At 45.2% G+C, this 16,990-nt stretch overlaps 1 protein-coding gene across 3 annotated transcripts in view; it reads left to right on the top strand.

The window, feature by feature from the left end:
• Positions 1 to 9,470, top strand: part of Ppil6 (peptidylprolyl isomerase like 6) — a 31,325-nt gene extending 21,855 nt beyond the window's left edge. For all 3 annotated transcript variants that reach the window (XM_059272500.1, XM_059272499.1, XM_059272498.1), the window contains 2 exons: positions 2,121 to 2,256; positions 9,265 to 9,470. In XM_059272500.1, the coding sequence (XP_059128483.1) occupies positions 2,121 to 2,256; positions 9,265 to 9,376 (248 nt within the window). In that variant the 3' untranslated portion in view covers positions 9,377 to 9,470. The remainder of the gene's footprint in view (positions 1 to 2,120; positions 2,257 to 9,264) is intronic.
• Positions 9,471 to 16,990: the final 7,520 nt, after the last annotated feature.

The following is a 16,990-nucleotide window of genomic DNA, read 5'->3' as shown; positions in this document are numbered from 1 at the left end:
GGCACACACACACACACACACACGCACCACTAGTAAATATTTTAAATCCTTTCACGGCAAGTAGCAGGGGTGGAGAGATAGTTCAGTGCCTAAGAGCACTTGATGCTCTCACAGACAACCTGGATTTGCATCTCAGCACTCAAGTTGGACAGTTCACAACTGCCTGGAACTCCAGTTCAGGGAAGCCGATGCCCTCTTCTGGCCTTTGTGGACACCAGGCATGCACATGCAAATGCATACATACAAAATAAAAATAAATGAATCTTTAAAAAATAGAAAACAGCCAGGCAGTGGTGGTGCATGCCTTTAATCCCAGCACTTGGGAGGCAGAGACAGGTAGATGTCTGAGTTCGAGGACAGCCTGGTCTACAGAGCAAGTTCCAGGACAGCTAGGGCTACACAGAGAAACCTTGTCTCAGAAAAAAATTTAAAAAAGAAAACAAACAAAAACCCTCTGCATCATGCAACACCATGCAATAAAAATCACACAGCTTATGGCAAAAATGAGGGTTCTGTTAAAACACAAGAGAGACAGGCTGGGGAGATGGCTCAGTGAATAACGTGCTTGCTTGGAAGACCAGATTTCAGATCCCTAGCAACCCACATCAAAGCTACATGGTCTTAGCAGCCTTTCTCTGATTTTAGCCCTGAGGAGGCAGAGACAAGGGATCATCAGGGCAAGCTGGACAATTAGATTTACAAATCAGTGAGCTCTGGGTTCAGTAACTTAAGTGGGGGCGCACTTGATGAAGACACTTGCCATCAACCTCAGGCCTCTGCATACACTCTCACATAACTACATAACTGCTATAGTAAATATAGGGCTTTCCCTTGAAAAAGACCCGCCTTGTAGAGGTGAGTCCATGAAGTGTTCTGTAGGTCAGGCAGGCCTTGAAATTGCAATCCTCCTTCCTTAGCCTGGCGCCCAGCTATCTAGATGACTATTAACTGACTATGCTAGCATGGAACACAGTACCTCACACGTGCTGGGTAGGTGCCTCACTTCCGAGCTAAATCCCCAAGCCAGAACTTCATAGTCAGTGAATACTCTACTGACTTTGCCATCCAGCATTTGTTTTAGTACATTTGAACTTGGAGGCTGTTGTAGTTAGGTGGGCAGGGTGGGTTTGTTTCGGCTCACAGTGGGAAGGTGCAGTCCATCACGGCAGAGAAGGCAGGGCGGCAGGAGTGTGAAGCAACAGATGTCATCTCGTGCAGTCGGGAAGCAGAGAGAGATGAATGCTGATGCTCAGCTCACATCTTCCTCTTTACTCAGTCTGTGCTCATTCAGAGTGACTATTTCCTGTTCAGTTACTTTCTGGAAACCTCTCATGGACACTTCCCCAGCTGCATTTCCAAGATGATTTAAAATCCTATCAAGTTGGCAAAGAAGATTAATTGTCACAAAAAACAAAACTGGGGGTGATACTTCTGAAATTGGTGGCCTCATCATCAATACTGTGTTCTTCTCACATGTAACCTTACACATTTTCACTTAGACACCCCAAACTAACCTTCCCCTTAAAAGTCAACCCATGGGAGGCTGGAGATTAAAATGTATTTTAATACAAGTGAAAATGAGCATAGATTACTATCTTCATAATCGGTATTTAGGAGCACAGCTGATCCAGTGAAGGTGTCAGGAGTCCTAGGATTATAGCCACCAGACAAGGGTCCTGCTCACACACAGGACAGGAAGCACCATGTAACCTGCATAGCCCAGGGACGCCACAGTATAGGAGGACTGTGACAGGTCCATGTAAGGTGCTGCAGGGGAGGGCACACAGACCCGTGAAGGAGTTGAGAAAGGTCTTTGTAACGCTCTCATGGTTGTCTGAACGAAGGTCCACTGCAGACAGCACAAGGAAGCACAAGGAAGCCCTGCTGCCCTTTACTGTAAGTACCGCATAAGAGACAGATGAGCTAAGTGCTCAAGTAGTTCTGGTAAGCTTTAACAACTTTAAGAAAGTTTGCTTAAATGTTTGAAAATCATCAAAACTAATTGGGGTATATCAGTAAGTACTGTGAAGCCTGTTACCAAGTTCCCTTTGCTCCCTAAATGCTGTAACTGTTGGCAACAATACAGATACTTCAGTGACCTACTGATTATTCTTTCCTAGATGAAAACTTTTCGGTTCCTCATGATAAAAGAGGAGTTCTTGGAATGGTCAATAAAGGTCGTCATACCAATGGGTCACAATTCTACATCACACTACAAGCAACTCCCTATCTGGATAAAAAATATGTGGCTTTTGGGTATGTACATGATAGGTTTTTCTGCATAGCATTCACACCTATAAAATGTTGCTCAAAAATATTTGCATCATTATTGAACATAGTCGGATTAGCTAAAAATAGAGCTGAATGATACAAAATAATACAGATACATCTAGCAACAAGTAGTTATAACAAACTTGTTATCCATAAAATACAGAGATTAGGGCTGGCAGGATGGCTCAGTGGGTAAAGGGGCTTGTTGCACAATCCTGATGATACGAGTTTAACTCCTGGAACCCACATAAAGGTGGAAGGAGACACAACTCCATAAAGCTGTCCTCTGATTTCAACACATGTGCCATGTTATGCGCACCACACACATACATCACACACTAATAACAATAATTAATGTTAAGTACAGAAATTAATTAAACACAGCTGTGGTGATGTTCTGTCTATATATATATGATATATATAATATATATTTATCAATATGTTCCTACATACCCACTTACCTGTCATCTTCAGCCTCCAGATTAATATCAATTTTTAAGACTAATCATACCATAGTGCTTAATAATACAGAAATAGTTTCATGCAGAAGTGAGAAGTTGATGCCGTCTCACTGTCTGTGAGATTGTCTATGGGTCAACAATAATTATGAGAATTTTAGTAAGAAGCTAATTAGCCCGTGGACCACCATGGGCAATGGATGTACTTTTCATCACTCAGTTCGATGCTTCGTTACTGATGAGCCCATGAGGGAGGCGAGCAGACTGTCTTGCCCGAGGTGATGCAGTAGACCATTTTAAACATTTATTAGGCTGTTTCAGTCCCTCCAGAGGGTCATCAATTGCCGCTGCAACTCCCAAAGGATTTTCATATCAGTGTTCATTTCAACCAAAGTAATTCCCTTAGTTTAATGCTTTCGGTGGTACTTCAGGTTGGGAAGAGTAGCAAATTAATTTTCTTCCAGAAGGACAGCATTAATTAGATGACTTTTCATTCATAGGTTTAGAACTTAATGAGCTGCTTTCAGTTTTCCTCCACATCAATAAAGTATTTACTTTCTCTTTTTGTAAAATGTTCTTGTTTTTTGTTTGTGACAGTGCATTCTGTCTATCTGTCTGTGTGTGTGTGTGTGTGTGTGTGTGTGTGTGTGTGTGTGTGTTTGACAGGGTCTCACTATGTAGCTCTTGCTCTCCTGGAACTCACTCTGCAGACCAGGCTGGCCTCAAACTCAGACATCCTCCTGCCTCTGCCTCCCCAGTTCAAGGATTAAAGGCATGCGCTGAAAATGCATTCTTGAATTAATTTTAGATAACTTTACCTCTTCTCGGATCATTGAATAACCGTTGTCATCTTGCTGACAATCTGTACCCCTTCTACCAGTGCCTTGTTGATCCCTTGTACCCCATTAAAGTTGGCTTGCTCAGACACAAGCTGACAGCTTTAACTGTAGTGCCCAGTTACCACCGCCTCCCGCAGACACACACAGCATCCATCCAGCACAGCATCCCTCCCCTCTCCTGCCCTACACCTTTCTTCAGCCACCGTTTTTTGCTGTTTTCTTGGTTCATCCAATCAGAATTTTATTGGGCACCTGCCATCTGTCACTACTGATGTTTAGAGTAGGAGAGGGTGGCAAGACACGGGCCTGCCCTTCAGAGACCTTAGATCCCACCCACCAAGAAAGGCAGATAAAAACAAACAAAAGACCCCACCAAAACCAAAGAGAGTGCAACTGGTTACTGGGAAGGCTCGAAGTGGGACTGAGAGGACACCCCTCGGTTCCTCGCGGGGGGTGGGGGGGTGATTTCTGGAGAGTGGTCTTGTTGATGATTCTTTGGCTGTTTTTAGGGAAATCTCGTTTTTGTTGTCATTACCACTGTGGCCACAGGGAGGCAGTGTGTTCCCTTTATTGTTTCAGCTCCAGCATAGTCTCAGTTTATCCCTGAACTCTCCTAATGTTGGAATATATAAACAGGATCCCACAGAAATGGAGATGGAGAAAGGTAATAGCAAAATAGACAACCAGTCTAGTTGGGGTAGATGAACTATGTCTTCCTGCCCAGGTGAAGCTGCTGCTGCTTCCCTGGGATCTCCTAGCATTTCTGCGTCTGCAAGCCATGTGACACATTTCTGCAAGGCCTGGAGACACAAGTTTCCTGCTTATCTGAGGCAAGCCCTCTTTCCGAGTTCTAATTTCTGAAGACAGATGATGCTAGGAATGCTTATCAGCAGACTGCAGCAATCCGCAGTATGGCCTCGCCCAGTGTCCCTCATGTGGAAAGAATACAAAATACAAGCTTGTGTCAGGCGGTGGTGGCACATGACTTTAATCCCAGCACTCAGGAGACAGAGGCAGGTGGATCTCTTGAGTTTGAGGCCAGCCTGGTCTGCAGATCGAGTTCCAGGACTGCACAAAGAAACCCTGTCTCCAAAAACGAGCAAACAAGTCTTTGGGCTGGAGATGGCTCTGTGGTTAAGAGTACTGGCTACTCTTCCACAGGACCCAGGTTCAATTCCCAGCACCCACATGGCAGCTTACAACTGTCTATAACTGCAGTTCCAGAGAATCCAGCATCCTCACAGATAAATGTGCACATAAAATAAATAAAGTGTGTATTTTTTTAAATGCAAGCTTGTAAGATTGCCACTCATGCAGATACATGGCAGAGGCATGGGGGAGTATGTGTTGGGGATAGCGACAGGAGAATTTCATTTCCAGGGGGTCTTAAGGTGGGAAGGAACTGTGGGAGGCTTTGTAAGAATATGAACCAGATAGCTAAAGTGAAGTAGAAGTTAGCCAGATAGAGAAAGGGGAAATTACAATTAATCAGTTTTTGAAAGCATAAGGCACTCTTAACAATGTCCTGCGGAACAAGAGAGAAGCATGTCCACAACTGAGCTGGTCTAGCCAGAGTGTGAAGCCCCAGGGAGAATAGAGATAGGCTGGAGAAAAGGGATGGACAAGGACCACTGGGCCATAGGTGCCATGCATGCTTCAGGGTGTGGACTTCTTCCAAAGATGATGAGGAACTACAGGAGCATTTTAAATTGTAAGCAATTGAGCAGCTCATTAGGAAAGATTTCTGTACAGCTCAAGAGTAAACTGGAAAAGAATTAAGAAAGTATAGAGTCCAGTTAGGAAGGTCTAGTCATAATAGGTGTAGATGAAGTTCTATTTACACTGGCAGTATAAGCAAGCTGGGATGGAGCGGGGGGCAGATACCAAGGATATTCAAGTTACATTCATGGAGCTGGACGTTGAAGGTGGGAGCACAGCAGGGGCTGGGTGGGTGTTTTACAGCTGCACTTTCTGTAATGATGGAAATCTGTGGTCTCCACGGCCCTACACAGCAGCAGCCACAGACATCCACGGCCATTGGACACTTAAAATGTGACCAGCACGGCTAAGGAACATACTTGATTCTGAAAATTTTAGATTTTGAGTGTGTGTGTGTGTGTGTGTGTGTGTGTGTGTGTGTATGAGAGAGAGAGAGAGAGAGAGAGAGAGAGAGAGAGAGAGAGAGAGAGAGAGAGAGAGAGATATTGTTGTATGTGCCTGCTAAGGCCAGAAGGGGCATTGGATCCCTGGAGCTAGAGTTAGAGATGGTTGTGAGCCATCCAGTGAGGGCACTGAGCTCTGGTTTGCAGAAGAGCAAGTGCTTTTTTTTTTTTTTTTTTTTTTTTTTTTGGTTTTTCGAGACAGGGTTTCTCTGTGTAGTTTTGCGCCTCTCCTAGAACTCACTTGGTGGCCCAGGCTGGCTTCGAACTCACAGAGATCCGCCTGGCTCTGCCTCCCGAGTGCTGGGATTAAAGGCGTGCGCCACCACCGCCCGGCGAGCAAGTGCTTTTAAATAGTGAATCATCTCTTCATCCCTTGGTTTTAGATACATTTAAATAATCGCCTGTTTGAGTGGCCTCCACACTGGCAGGTCTATAGTAACTCTCCAGGGTTGAGAACTGGATAGTGGTTGGTACCATTCACCAAGAGAGACCACAGAAGGAGGACTTCCAAGAGATCAGGTGAGGCCGGCTAAGTTACATTTAAGATTGATACTTACGGGACACCCTGGGGACACTGGGGGAGAGAGATTCAAGCAGGTCAGGTCTGGATATAAATTTAGAAGCAGTCTGATTGGTAGCTGAGCTGAAGTCAGACCCTAATATCACCACTCTAGGACAGTCCCTGGCCTTGGCTTACTTTGTTCCTTTCTGTCTCGCTTCAGTCAGATGAAATCCTGTTCAAAGATCAGGGCCTAGACCCTGGCAGAGGGCTTCTTGGTCCTCTTTGGTGCATTGTGAACAACTCGGAGTAGGGACTGGGTCTTGCATAGACTGTACCCTAGCACTCCACAGTAGAGAGGCACACACGTAAGAGCCTCAATATGTGTCAGACCTGTTTGGAAAAAGGCTTTATGCCCTCACTAGACAGGTGAGTCTGCGTTCATCTTCTGCTCACATGTACCTCTGTTGCTCTTCGTCTTCATCCATTTCCTCTTGCTATAGCCTGGGTAATTGACAGGTGTTTATTTGGGGGCCAGGAGCATGGTCTAAGAGCACGGTGCTGGGCATCTGGTGAAGGCCTGCAAGACTGTGTCATAACATGAAGATAACTCAGACCTGTGAAAACCATGGACCATTCATGAGGGCAGATTTCCCAATGACCCAATCATCTCTGAAAGCTCCCTCTTAGTACCACCACAGTGGTGGTTCAGCATGAGCTTTAAGGGTGCATTTAAACAGCACCCTATGTTGGAGCTTCTGATTGGGATGGCAGAATCAAGTCCAGAGGCAGATGAAGAGGACACACATGTGGTCCGTGTTGGCACTGGCCACACTGTCAAGGTTCATGCACTAGAAATTGCCCCCCCTCCCCTCAGCCACTGACCTAACCCAAGCATTGGCAGAAGACACTTCTGTGTCTAGGCCTGTCTCTCTGCCATATACTGATGGGTTTGTTTGGATTTTTGTTTGTTTATTTGTCTTTGTATATGTGTGTGTTACAAGTGTATGTTAATGTAGGTGTGTGCCTGAGTGTGTTGGTGCATGATGCACAAGCATGTGTGTGAACGAGCATGTGGAAGTCAGTGGTCAATGATGGCTTCCTCTGTTTCTCTCCACCATATGTGTTTTAATTTTAATTAAATAAACATCCAGCTAATAGGTAATGAGTTTCAGAATCAACAACATGCTTCCTAAGAAAAATTCACTGTAAGTATGGTGATATCGGTAGTTTAAAAGGTAATGTTAACCAGGGGCCTGGAGAGACAGCTCAGTGGTTAAGACTGTACTGCTCTTGCAGAGGACTGGAGTTCCACAGACTCTGACTCCAGCTTCGGAGAAATCATGGCCTCCAAGGACATCTGCACACACGCGTGTACACACACCCACATAGGCAACTGAAGTTAATAAAAAGAAAAGTGGGAGACTTGGGTTTGGCAGTGATTCTGAGATCTGATCCCAAAGACATGAGCAATGCAAGAAATGATAGGTAAATTGGGATGTCGACAAAATAAGAAACTTTCGCATCAAAGGGCATCATCCAGAAAGTCAAAAGACAACCTACACCAACAGCGTGGGAGTGAACAAAAAATAAACCCTTCTCAGGAGTGGGGAGATAGCCTGCTGTAGAGTGCTTGCCTTGTGTGCATGGGTCTCTGGGGTTTAACCCCAGCACCCCGGCAGAACCTTCTGGAAAAGACCTATGTGTGAGATACGCACCTCACTTGTTGAGACACCGTACTCACTGAACCTGGAGCTCATCAGCTTGCCTTAGGCTGTCTGGCTAAAGAAGTCTCTCCCCATCACCAGCCCATCACACTCGTGTTCCACGGTGTCTGGCTTTTAGGTGGGCGTTCGGCTTCCTAACCTAGGTCCTCATGGCTGTGTGCAGACACTCCACCCAGTGAACCGTCTTCCCAGCTTTCACGCTGCTGCCTTCTAGCTGAAAACAAGTCTGGCATCACTCGTCTGGTGTTCTCGCTCATGGCCAGTGAGGGTCTGCAGAGGCCCAGACTAGCATGGGCTTGAGTGTACCCAGTGGGCGGGCTGGGTGCCTAGCAGGTGCCAGGCTTTCAGCAAAAGTGTGCCTCCGCCCTCAAGGGAGAACCAGAAGTTAAAAAATGAATGAGTGAGTGAGTGAATGAATGAATGAATGAAAGACTTCAGAGCCAGAGAGGTGGCTTGGTGGGTAACAGCACTTGCCGCACAAGTCTGGTGACCTGGAACCCATGATGGAAAGAGAGGAGGAGAAAGTTGTCTTCTCACCTGCATACATGCACACCTCTGCACACCTGTACTCACATAGGCCCTCCCCCCCTCACACACACACACACACACAGAGAGAGAGAGAGAGAGAGAGAGAGAGAGAGAGAGAGAGAGAGAGAGAGAAGTATTAAAAAAAAAAACATTCCACCCCTGTAAACACCACTAATGGTGAGGGGGGACTTAATGTAAGTACAAAGCCCTGAAAACCTTTCCTGAGAAACTAAAGACAGATGAGAGCTGGTAGGCCAGGAGATGGCTAGGCCAAGGGAAAGGGGCCGGCTACGGCAGGAAGGTAGAACTTCTAGATTCTTAAAGTAGTGGAGGCCAATCTGCGTGTAGCAGAGCCAGACATCCCTGGGGCAGTGGGAGGCAGAACAGGGGCCCCAGGGGGAGTTCTAGTCCTCATCATCGGATGGTGAGGAAGGGTTCAGAGCAGGGAGGTGACACCAGGTTTGTAGTTCCGGTGGTTCTCTCCTGACTGCAGTGAGGAGGAAGGTTGCCAGGAGGGTGGACAGGTGCCAGAGCAAATGCAGATGCCCACTGAAAGCTGCAGCAGTTACCCGCTTCAAGGCAGGAGGGACTGAGTAGTGGTGCTGGGCATACCTATGGGCAGCAAGTGGGCACACGGGGCACACTTAGAGCCATTTCAGGCATTTACAGCTGCAGTTAATTTGTAACCGCCTTCGCTGTAGTTGGGCGGGACTCCATTTGTGAATGTCAACTAAATGCGGAACTCCAAGACTGATCACTTTTGTATTCCCTCTTATGCAGGCAACTAATCGAAGGGACCGAAGTTCTTAAAGAACTAGAATTAGTTCCAACAGAGAACGAAAGACCAACGCTTCTTTGCAGTATTGCAGACAGTGGAATTCTTTATACCTGATTTTCCCATCAGTCAGATTTTCTGTGATGGGTCATTACTGTGCGTTTGACCAGCTGTTTCTATATTTAATTAAATGGTGCTTGATAACATTGGACTCGAAGGCCGTGGCAGACACAATTGTTGGTTCATATCCCAGTCATTCTCTTTCCTCTCCTGCTCCCACCACAGAGACTCTAAGTACAAAATACTCGGTTTCCCAGGCTCCTTTAGAACTGGAGAGGCCATTTGAGAGCACTGTGGCCAGTGTCTCACTGGAGTACCAGTGGTCTTGTTCCCGCTCCTCCATCGTGTTTTGAGTATGATAGGCTGGGAGCCAAGAGAACTGCTGAGCCTCACCTCACCGCCTCCTCTTTCTGGAATTTTTACTACGTACGTAAGGCAAGTAGAACTCTGGATTCTATTCCTGGTTCTATTCCTATGAATTTGTTACTTGTGGCCCTGAACGTTATTAACCTAGCAATGTACCTAGTGAGTTTTTAGTCTAAAGCATTTGTAAATGAATTGTGCTGTTTGTAACTATATTCCTATCATGATATGCTTGATAAATAACTGACACAATAGAAAAACAATTCAGTGAAGTTACGGTGCTTATGCATAGCCTGCAGGAAGGACACATGTATTTGGATGTTGTAAATATCATCATGTCTCTGAGCCATTCCAATCATAAGAAAATCAAGAGTTGGGGTTGATCTTTGTGGTTTGGTCCCAGTGAACTGCTGGAGCTCTGTTTTATCAGCTGCTCCATCTGAAGGTCCCTAAGGCTCCATCACTTGTAGGGAAAGCTTTTAAGATATAGACCAGCAGGCCCTGTACTTGACATCCTGAGTCACAGTCCCTAGGAGAGAGAGTCTCAAGATGGAGACGGGAGACTTAATTTAGTTCTTTCTTCCTTGGACAGCTGAGCACCAGGAGATGACAGAATCATCTGACTTCAGCGCCCCTGGTGGCGTCACCATAGCATTGACTCTTACTGGTGATTTCTCAACTCCTACTGCTGCCTCTACCCTAGTGCCTCTCTCAAAGGTGGCTTGTCTTCCAAGGATGATCTCCCCTTAAACCAATTCTGAAAGAGACAGGATCTAAATTGGTTTGGGGCTTGCGAAAGGTAGACATTTATTTTGAGAAGGTTACAGATTCACAGGAAGTTGCAGAAACAGTACAGAGAAGTCTTGTGTACCCTTCACCCTGTTTCCACAGTGTTTCCATCCTATGTAGCTATAGTACAGTATCAAAATAAGCAGCTAACGTTGCTGCAAGTGTGTGATGCCATTTCATCATGTGAAGCTTCGTGTCATATACAATGAAGACCCGTCACCCCAAAGATCACCCTCAGTCTACCCCTTATTCTCACCCATCCTGTCTTATTGCTGTATCATATATACACCAAATACAAAGCTCTAATGGAGTTGAGGAGAAAGAAAAGTGTCCATTCCTCATTGTCAACTGACCCAGAGACAGCACAGTGTTAAGAACATGTGCTCTACCCAGGTTGGAAACCAGGCTCTGCCCTTTCCTACTGCATCAACTTAGGCAAGAACTTCTACGCGCCTTTGTTTTCTAATATGAAAAACAGGTGGTGTTTTCCAAGGTCAGTAACTAATCTTGTATAAAGAGCCTAAAAAGAGGCTTGGCATGCTGTAAGTGCTCAACAGATGGATGCTTTATTTGATATTCAATAAATTACTTATTATAACCTGCAGGATATGGCCTCTGAATGTGTACTCTGTAAATGTTCTCCAGTACTCACCAACAGCCACATCAGGTTGAACTCCTTCATCTTCATAGAGCTCTGGGGTAGCTGAGAACCCAAGCTACCCTTTTATTTATTTTGAAATCCTAAAACAGAACCTCGCTGTGTAGCCCAGGCTGGCCTTGCCCTCACAATCGTCCTGCCTCAGCCTTCCAAGTACTGAGATTCTAGGTGTGTACTACCATATCTGAGGAGCTAAGCCCTGGCTTTTCTGTGAAGCCTGCAGACCGTCTCTGTGGGACCTGGGCCAGTCCTCAGGCCACATTGGTGTTATCACAAAAGGGAACAGGGCTTGCTACCAAGACTTACCAACCACTGAGACAGCCAAACTGAAGCTCCCGTGTCTTCCAAGGATCCTGGTTAAAACACAGGACCAGCGTTGGTGATGCGGTAACAGGTCAGGTTTCACTAGTAAGAAAACTGCATCAGTGGCCTTACACATTTTATCCGACACTGTGGAAGACCTAGTCTATTCACTGTACAAGAAACTCACCCAGTACGGGGCGTAGTGGTCCACACCTGTAACTCCAGCACTGGGGAGGTGGAGGCAGAAGACCAGCCAGCATGGGGTAAATAGTTTTCAAGTCCAGCCTAGGTTACTCAGCGAGTTCAGACCAGCCTGGGGTACATGAGAATCTGCCATAAAAAGATTCCCATTTCCTTTAGCAGAAACGAAGGTAGAGTTCTACCAGTCTTCAGAGAGAGCAAGTTCATGATCCCTTTGCTCTCTTCTGCTCTACTTCTGCAGAAACTTTCATTTCAAATGTGTATGTGCAGTGCTTCTGAGGACCACCACTTAAAGGTATATACGTTGATACTTCCATTCCAGAGGTAGAGGGAAGAGGGTCAGAAGTTCAAGACTACCCTGTACTACACAGTAGTTTGAGACCACCAGAGACTACCTGAGACCCTGTCTAAAATTTAAAAATCTATCAAATAATAAGAATAAAAAGGGCATTTGCCCCAACTATAAACAGTTAGTGATTATGATTACTTGGTAGTGAATGAATGGCCCATCAACATCAAGATTCAAGATTCTTGAGTGTTTACATTTTATGAGTATTTTAAGTTAAACATGTTTGTTCTAGACTCACATTTCCTACAATGGTGATATTTAACCTTTGGCTGACCTCATTTGTACTAATAATAGAAATAAGAAAGCCACTGTCCATCTCCTGGTCCTAAGATTTCCATGATTCTTTGAGTAAACCTACAAACCCAACAGCAGTACACTGCTGTATTGGGGGCTTCACTTTCTTTAGTACAATAGGACTACATCTATTCCATGTTTTGAGGACTGAGAAGCAAGTGAAGAGATTTCTCATGATGCCTGGCATGACAGATACTCAATAAAAACTCGGGACTGCTTCCCACAAAACCAGTTCAGTGATGATGCATCATCATTTCAAGAGGCATTGAGACCTTGTCATACTGTGTTACTATATGATACCATATGAATGTCTCAGTCAGTCAAACAAGCTAATTCAAAGGTTCCTTTTCCCATGCTGACTGGTACTCTCTCCTTAGGGACCATACTGTTATTCCCTACCTTCCCAGAATGGAATCACCACCGTTTACACAGGCAAATCTTAAGCTCCCCCATCAGACTTCGCACATCATACAAATATAGGTAGTAAACTGGACTACAATAATGTACAACATAAATCACAAAGCTGGTCATTAGGGTTTTGTTACTGTGCTAAATCACAGCTTCTCTTACTTTAGCATGTAACAGGATGCTATCTGGCTGTGTTCTAGCTGAAAATAGTACTCCAGGAGAGACCAGAGGAAGCATTGTGGATTTCTCTGTACACAGGGACATCATAGCTCATGCAGAACATCAGAAAGCTTCCCAGGGCGTTACCTCAGCACACGGACTATCCCTAAGGAACAAGTCAAAGAAAAGATACCCATTTCTTAAATTAAGAGGCGATGTAAAGAGCTCTAAGAAACCCAGAGATGAGCAGAAGAGGAATAAATCTCAAAGCTGGATGTGTGGTCCATACTTGAAATCCTAGCACTCAGGAGGATGAGTTTCAGGGCAGCCTGGGATATATAAGTTTAAGACCAGCCTGGGCTATGTAGAAAAAAGAGAAGAAGTCATACACCACAGGTACTGGCCCAAGGAGAAGCTGGCTGCGTTCCATGGCTCTTGCACATCCAGTTTTGTGTTGTTTGTATCACAATCTTACATTTGTAAAATCAAAATGTGTCCTACTATAGTTTTGTAGGTGTGTTACTATTCACTGTGGCAGTTCAGGACAGATGAGTTCTGTGCATGGTATAGTATAATGCAGCCTTCTCAAACGCATAATATACACGTGTACATATCTTCTGGGGATCTTGTGAAAATCAAGTTCTGATTACATTCTGAACAAAATTCTAAGTCTCATAAACCCTATCTGTTCATGGACCACTCTTGAAAGCAAGAGTAAGATGGGAGGTTTCTATCAGAATTGTAGGTTAGAAACACTTGGGGAACTTCTGAAAATCTGATGCCGAGGCCTTTCAGACCCATTATGTCGGTCCCTAGACATCTTTTTGTTTAATGCTCCAATGTGCGATAAAGTTGAGAACTCAAGCACAGTGCTCCTTCTTGAATCAAAACCCTGGAACTAATATCAGTGAAACATCTACAAAGTGGAGGAGACCCTCCAAGTAAGTCTCTGGTGTGTTATCAGTCCTAGCCATACATACTATCAAGCTAAGGTTAAAAATCTGAAAGATGATTGGTCAAGTGTTGCTGGATCCTCACAGCTCCCTCTGGGTAGGGGGTGAGAAGGCACAGCATCAATGGCTCAGACACCAGGAGTCAGCTGAAGGCAAATAACGAACTCATTTATCTAATAATGGGGAAGGCCTTATAAACCCTCCTCCCAGGACCCAGTCTGTGTCACAATCTGGTAGCATTACTTGGTCATCCTTCATTGGCTGGGCACCTCCAGGAACTCTAACATTAATCAGGAACTCTGACAGCGCCTGCTGCTAGGACCTCAGGTAGACTCCAGGTTAGCTCATAAGGAAGTACATTATGTGCATGCCTTGGCAACTGGTCTGAGCCAATTTCCTCGACCCTATGGGCCTGTCCTACTACAGTCAAAAACACTTCCTGCTTTTCCAGAGGACCTGAGTTCAGTTCCTAGTGCTCATGTTGGGTGGCTCACAGTGTCCTGTAACTCCAACTCCAGGGCATCTGATGCCCTCTTCTGGCCTCCAGAGACACCTACACACACATGCACACATACCCCCACCCCAACACATAATTTAAAAATTCTTTAAAGATCAGAAATTATTAATGTTATTGATCTTATTTAAAGTCTTTTGCTGTTTTTTGCTGTTGTTACTTTGCATGTTAGGCAACTGTTCTACCCTAGAGCTCCACCTCTAGCTCATTACACAGCCCTCCTACTGAAAGTTGTATACGTGCTAAAATTGTGCCGTGGGGGCCTGAGAGGTGGCTCAGGGGTCAAGAGCTCTTGCTTCTGTTGCAGAGGACTGGTGTTTGGTTCCCACGTGACAACTCAAAACCATCTGTAACTCCAGTTCCAGGGGATCTGCCACCCTCTGCTGGCCTCCCTGGAAAGCAGCTACACATGTGGTATGCATATATGCAGGTGAACACTCATACACGTAAGAAGAACAAATCTTTTTAAAAATTAAAGTCAAGGCTGGCTCAGAAGGTAAAGGCACCAGGGCACATTTGCATGCGGACCCGCACAAACATAAAATAAATAAATAAATGCAATAAAATACCGTATTACAGAATCCAGCCCCTGCAAATGTAATTTAAAAAACACTGTATTATAGATTCCAGTCCTAGCTTCCCACCCATCCCCTCCTGTGCAAGTAACTCCCTGGTCCATAGCTAGAGAGGTTCTATTTCCTGGGAGCTACTTGTAGTACCGGCCCTCCTGAGCTTAGACACAGCTATTTTTGGCAAGGGTGGACAACTGATCCAAATGAACCAGTTTGCTCATTTCCCCAGCCTTTTCTAAAAAGTAAAAGTAATTTAGTGCCTTCTATAAAGCCTAGCTGCATGACTGGAGTAGGGGATAAGCACCGTCCGTTTCCCGAGGTCACGATCTAGTAAGAAAGACACACCGCAAATAAAAGGTGGTACGTGCTTTGCTACAGATAAGCCCAGCGGAGCACCTGTGGGCTGGGGACAGGAAGCAGCAGTCCTGTAGGACTTTTAAGGAGAGCTTTCTGGAGAGAGTGCATCTTAGCCTGGGAGACCTGTAGGGAGAAGTGAGAATTGATGCCCAGATGCCAGAAGGGTTGAGTGGTCTAGGCAGAACTGTATCAGGGTGGTCCAGATGAGAAAGAAAACAGCAGGTAGGACTGGCAGCTCAGGAGCTCTCCTATAGAGGTCTGCTACTGGTTCAGAGGAAGTTGGTAGCTATGACGGTTAAGTGTCAACTTGATGCAATCTAGAATTACTCGGGAAGTCTCAGCGAGGGACTATCTGGACAAGGCTGGCCTGCATTTGTTTCGTATTAACTGGAGTGGGAAGACCCTCCCATCGTGGGCAGCACCATCTCCCTGGGCTTGGGAATTCATTCTCTCTCAACTATGGGTAAGACTGACTGCTTCAAGATCCTGCCTCCTAGATTTCTCAGCAATAAAGGACGGTGATGTGGAATTGTAAGCTGAATAAATCCTCTCCACCTTAATGTTTCTTTTAGGAAATGAGACTAGGTCAGCAATGGACAGGTTGGGAAATGTTAGGTCAGTTGAGTGCTCTCTTCCAGGAAGTGTAAAAGGTAATGCTGGGCAACAAACGTGGTTAGCCGTCAGGCCTAGGGCTGGCAGGAGCGTGTGGGATTGGGTCCTGAAATGTTCTAGCAAGCCATGTTGACATGCCAAGAACTCTTCCTTTTAAGTTCAAGGCTCACAGACTTTTGGCTTCCCACCTGAAAGATGTACGGCTCTACTCCTACAGTGAATCACACTAACACTAGCCATGAAGAGGATTCTGTTCCTCACTATCCAGAAGTGGAGCCGAACTCCTGGTTCTCAAAGGCCCACTGGGTACTTCTTATTCTTCCAGCTTTTGCGTAGAGTGTTGGTCTGTTAGTTTGGGGAAAAGTGTTTAGAGAAACGATTTTCTTTTGTTTAAAAATATTAGAGGGAGCTCAGGCCGCAGCAGATTCATGAGAGCTACACACAGTTCTGTTGCTCGGGAGAGAAGAACAATGACAATCTGTAATCTTAATCACAGACTGGGTATCTAAAAGGAAACCACCTGAGGGATGGCTGACCTTCTAAACAGAAATCTAGAACAGTGGTTCTCAACTAAGGCTGGTTATTTACCGTCAGGGAACACTGAAAATGTTGGGGGGATGTGTTGACACAGGAGAAGGGTAGCCCATTTTCTGGCTTCTCCTAGCTAGAGACCAGGTTCCGATTACACAACCAATAATCACAGCACAGGTAAGAAAGAGTCAGCTATCCTGCAATCATAAGAGTGCCAACATTGAGAAATGAGACAATAAACATAGTTCTGCTCCCTTATGACCTGAAAATAAATGTTTCTAGAACGATGAAAATAACTTTGCAACTAAAGTCAGTTCCCTGATTTTGTTCCGTAGATGTCATCAAAATAAACCAAGTCAACCGTTTTCTAGCGTTGAAACTGTCTCCTTATTTCCTTTAAAGACTAAAGGAAATCTGAGGACTAGAGCTGTACACTCAAACGACAAGCTGTTAATCAATGGTCCCCACAGCAGAGTGTGTTCATCCGAGGGTACAAACGAGATCATCGATTTGGGAGCAGGAAGACAAGATGAAACACAGCCTCTGCTCTTAAATCTCCCGATGTTAGAAGTTGAGCGTGTCTTCTTTTAGCCCTGGTGTCACGTGGG

The sequence above is a fragment of the Peromyscus eremicus genome, chromosome 8b (assembly GCF_949786415.1).
Source record: "Peromyscus eremicus chromosome 8b, PerEre_H2_v1, whole genome shotgun sequence".
Taxonomy (NCBI): Eukaryota; Metazoa; Chordata; class Mammalia; order Rodentia; family Cricetidae; genus Peromyscus; species Peromyscus eremicus.
The sequence above is the reverse complement of the archived record's forward strand: the minus strand, read 5'-3'. Positions and strand labels throughout refer to the sequence as shown.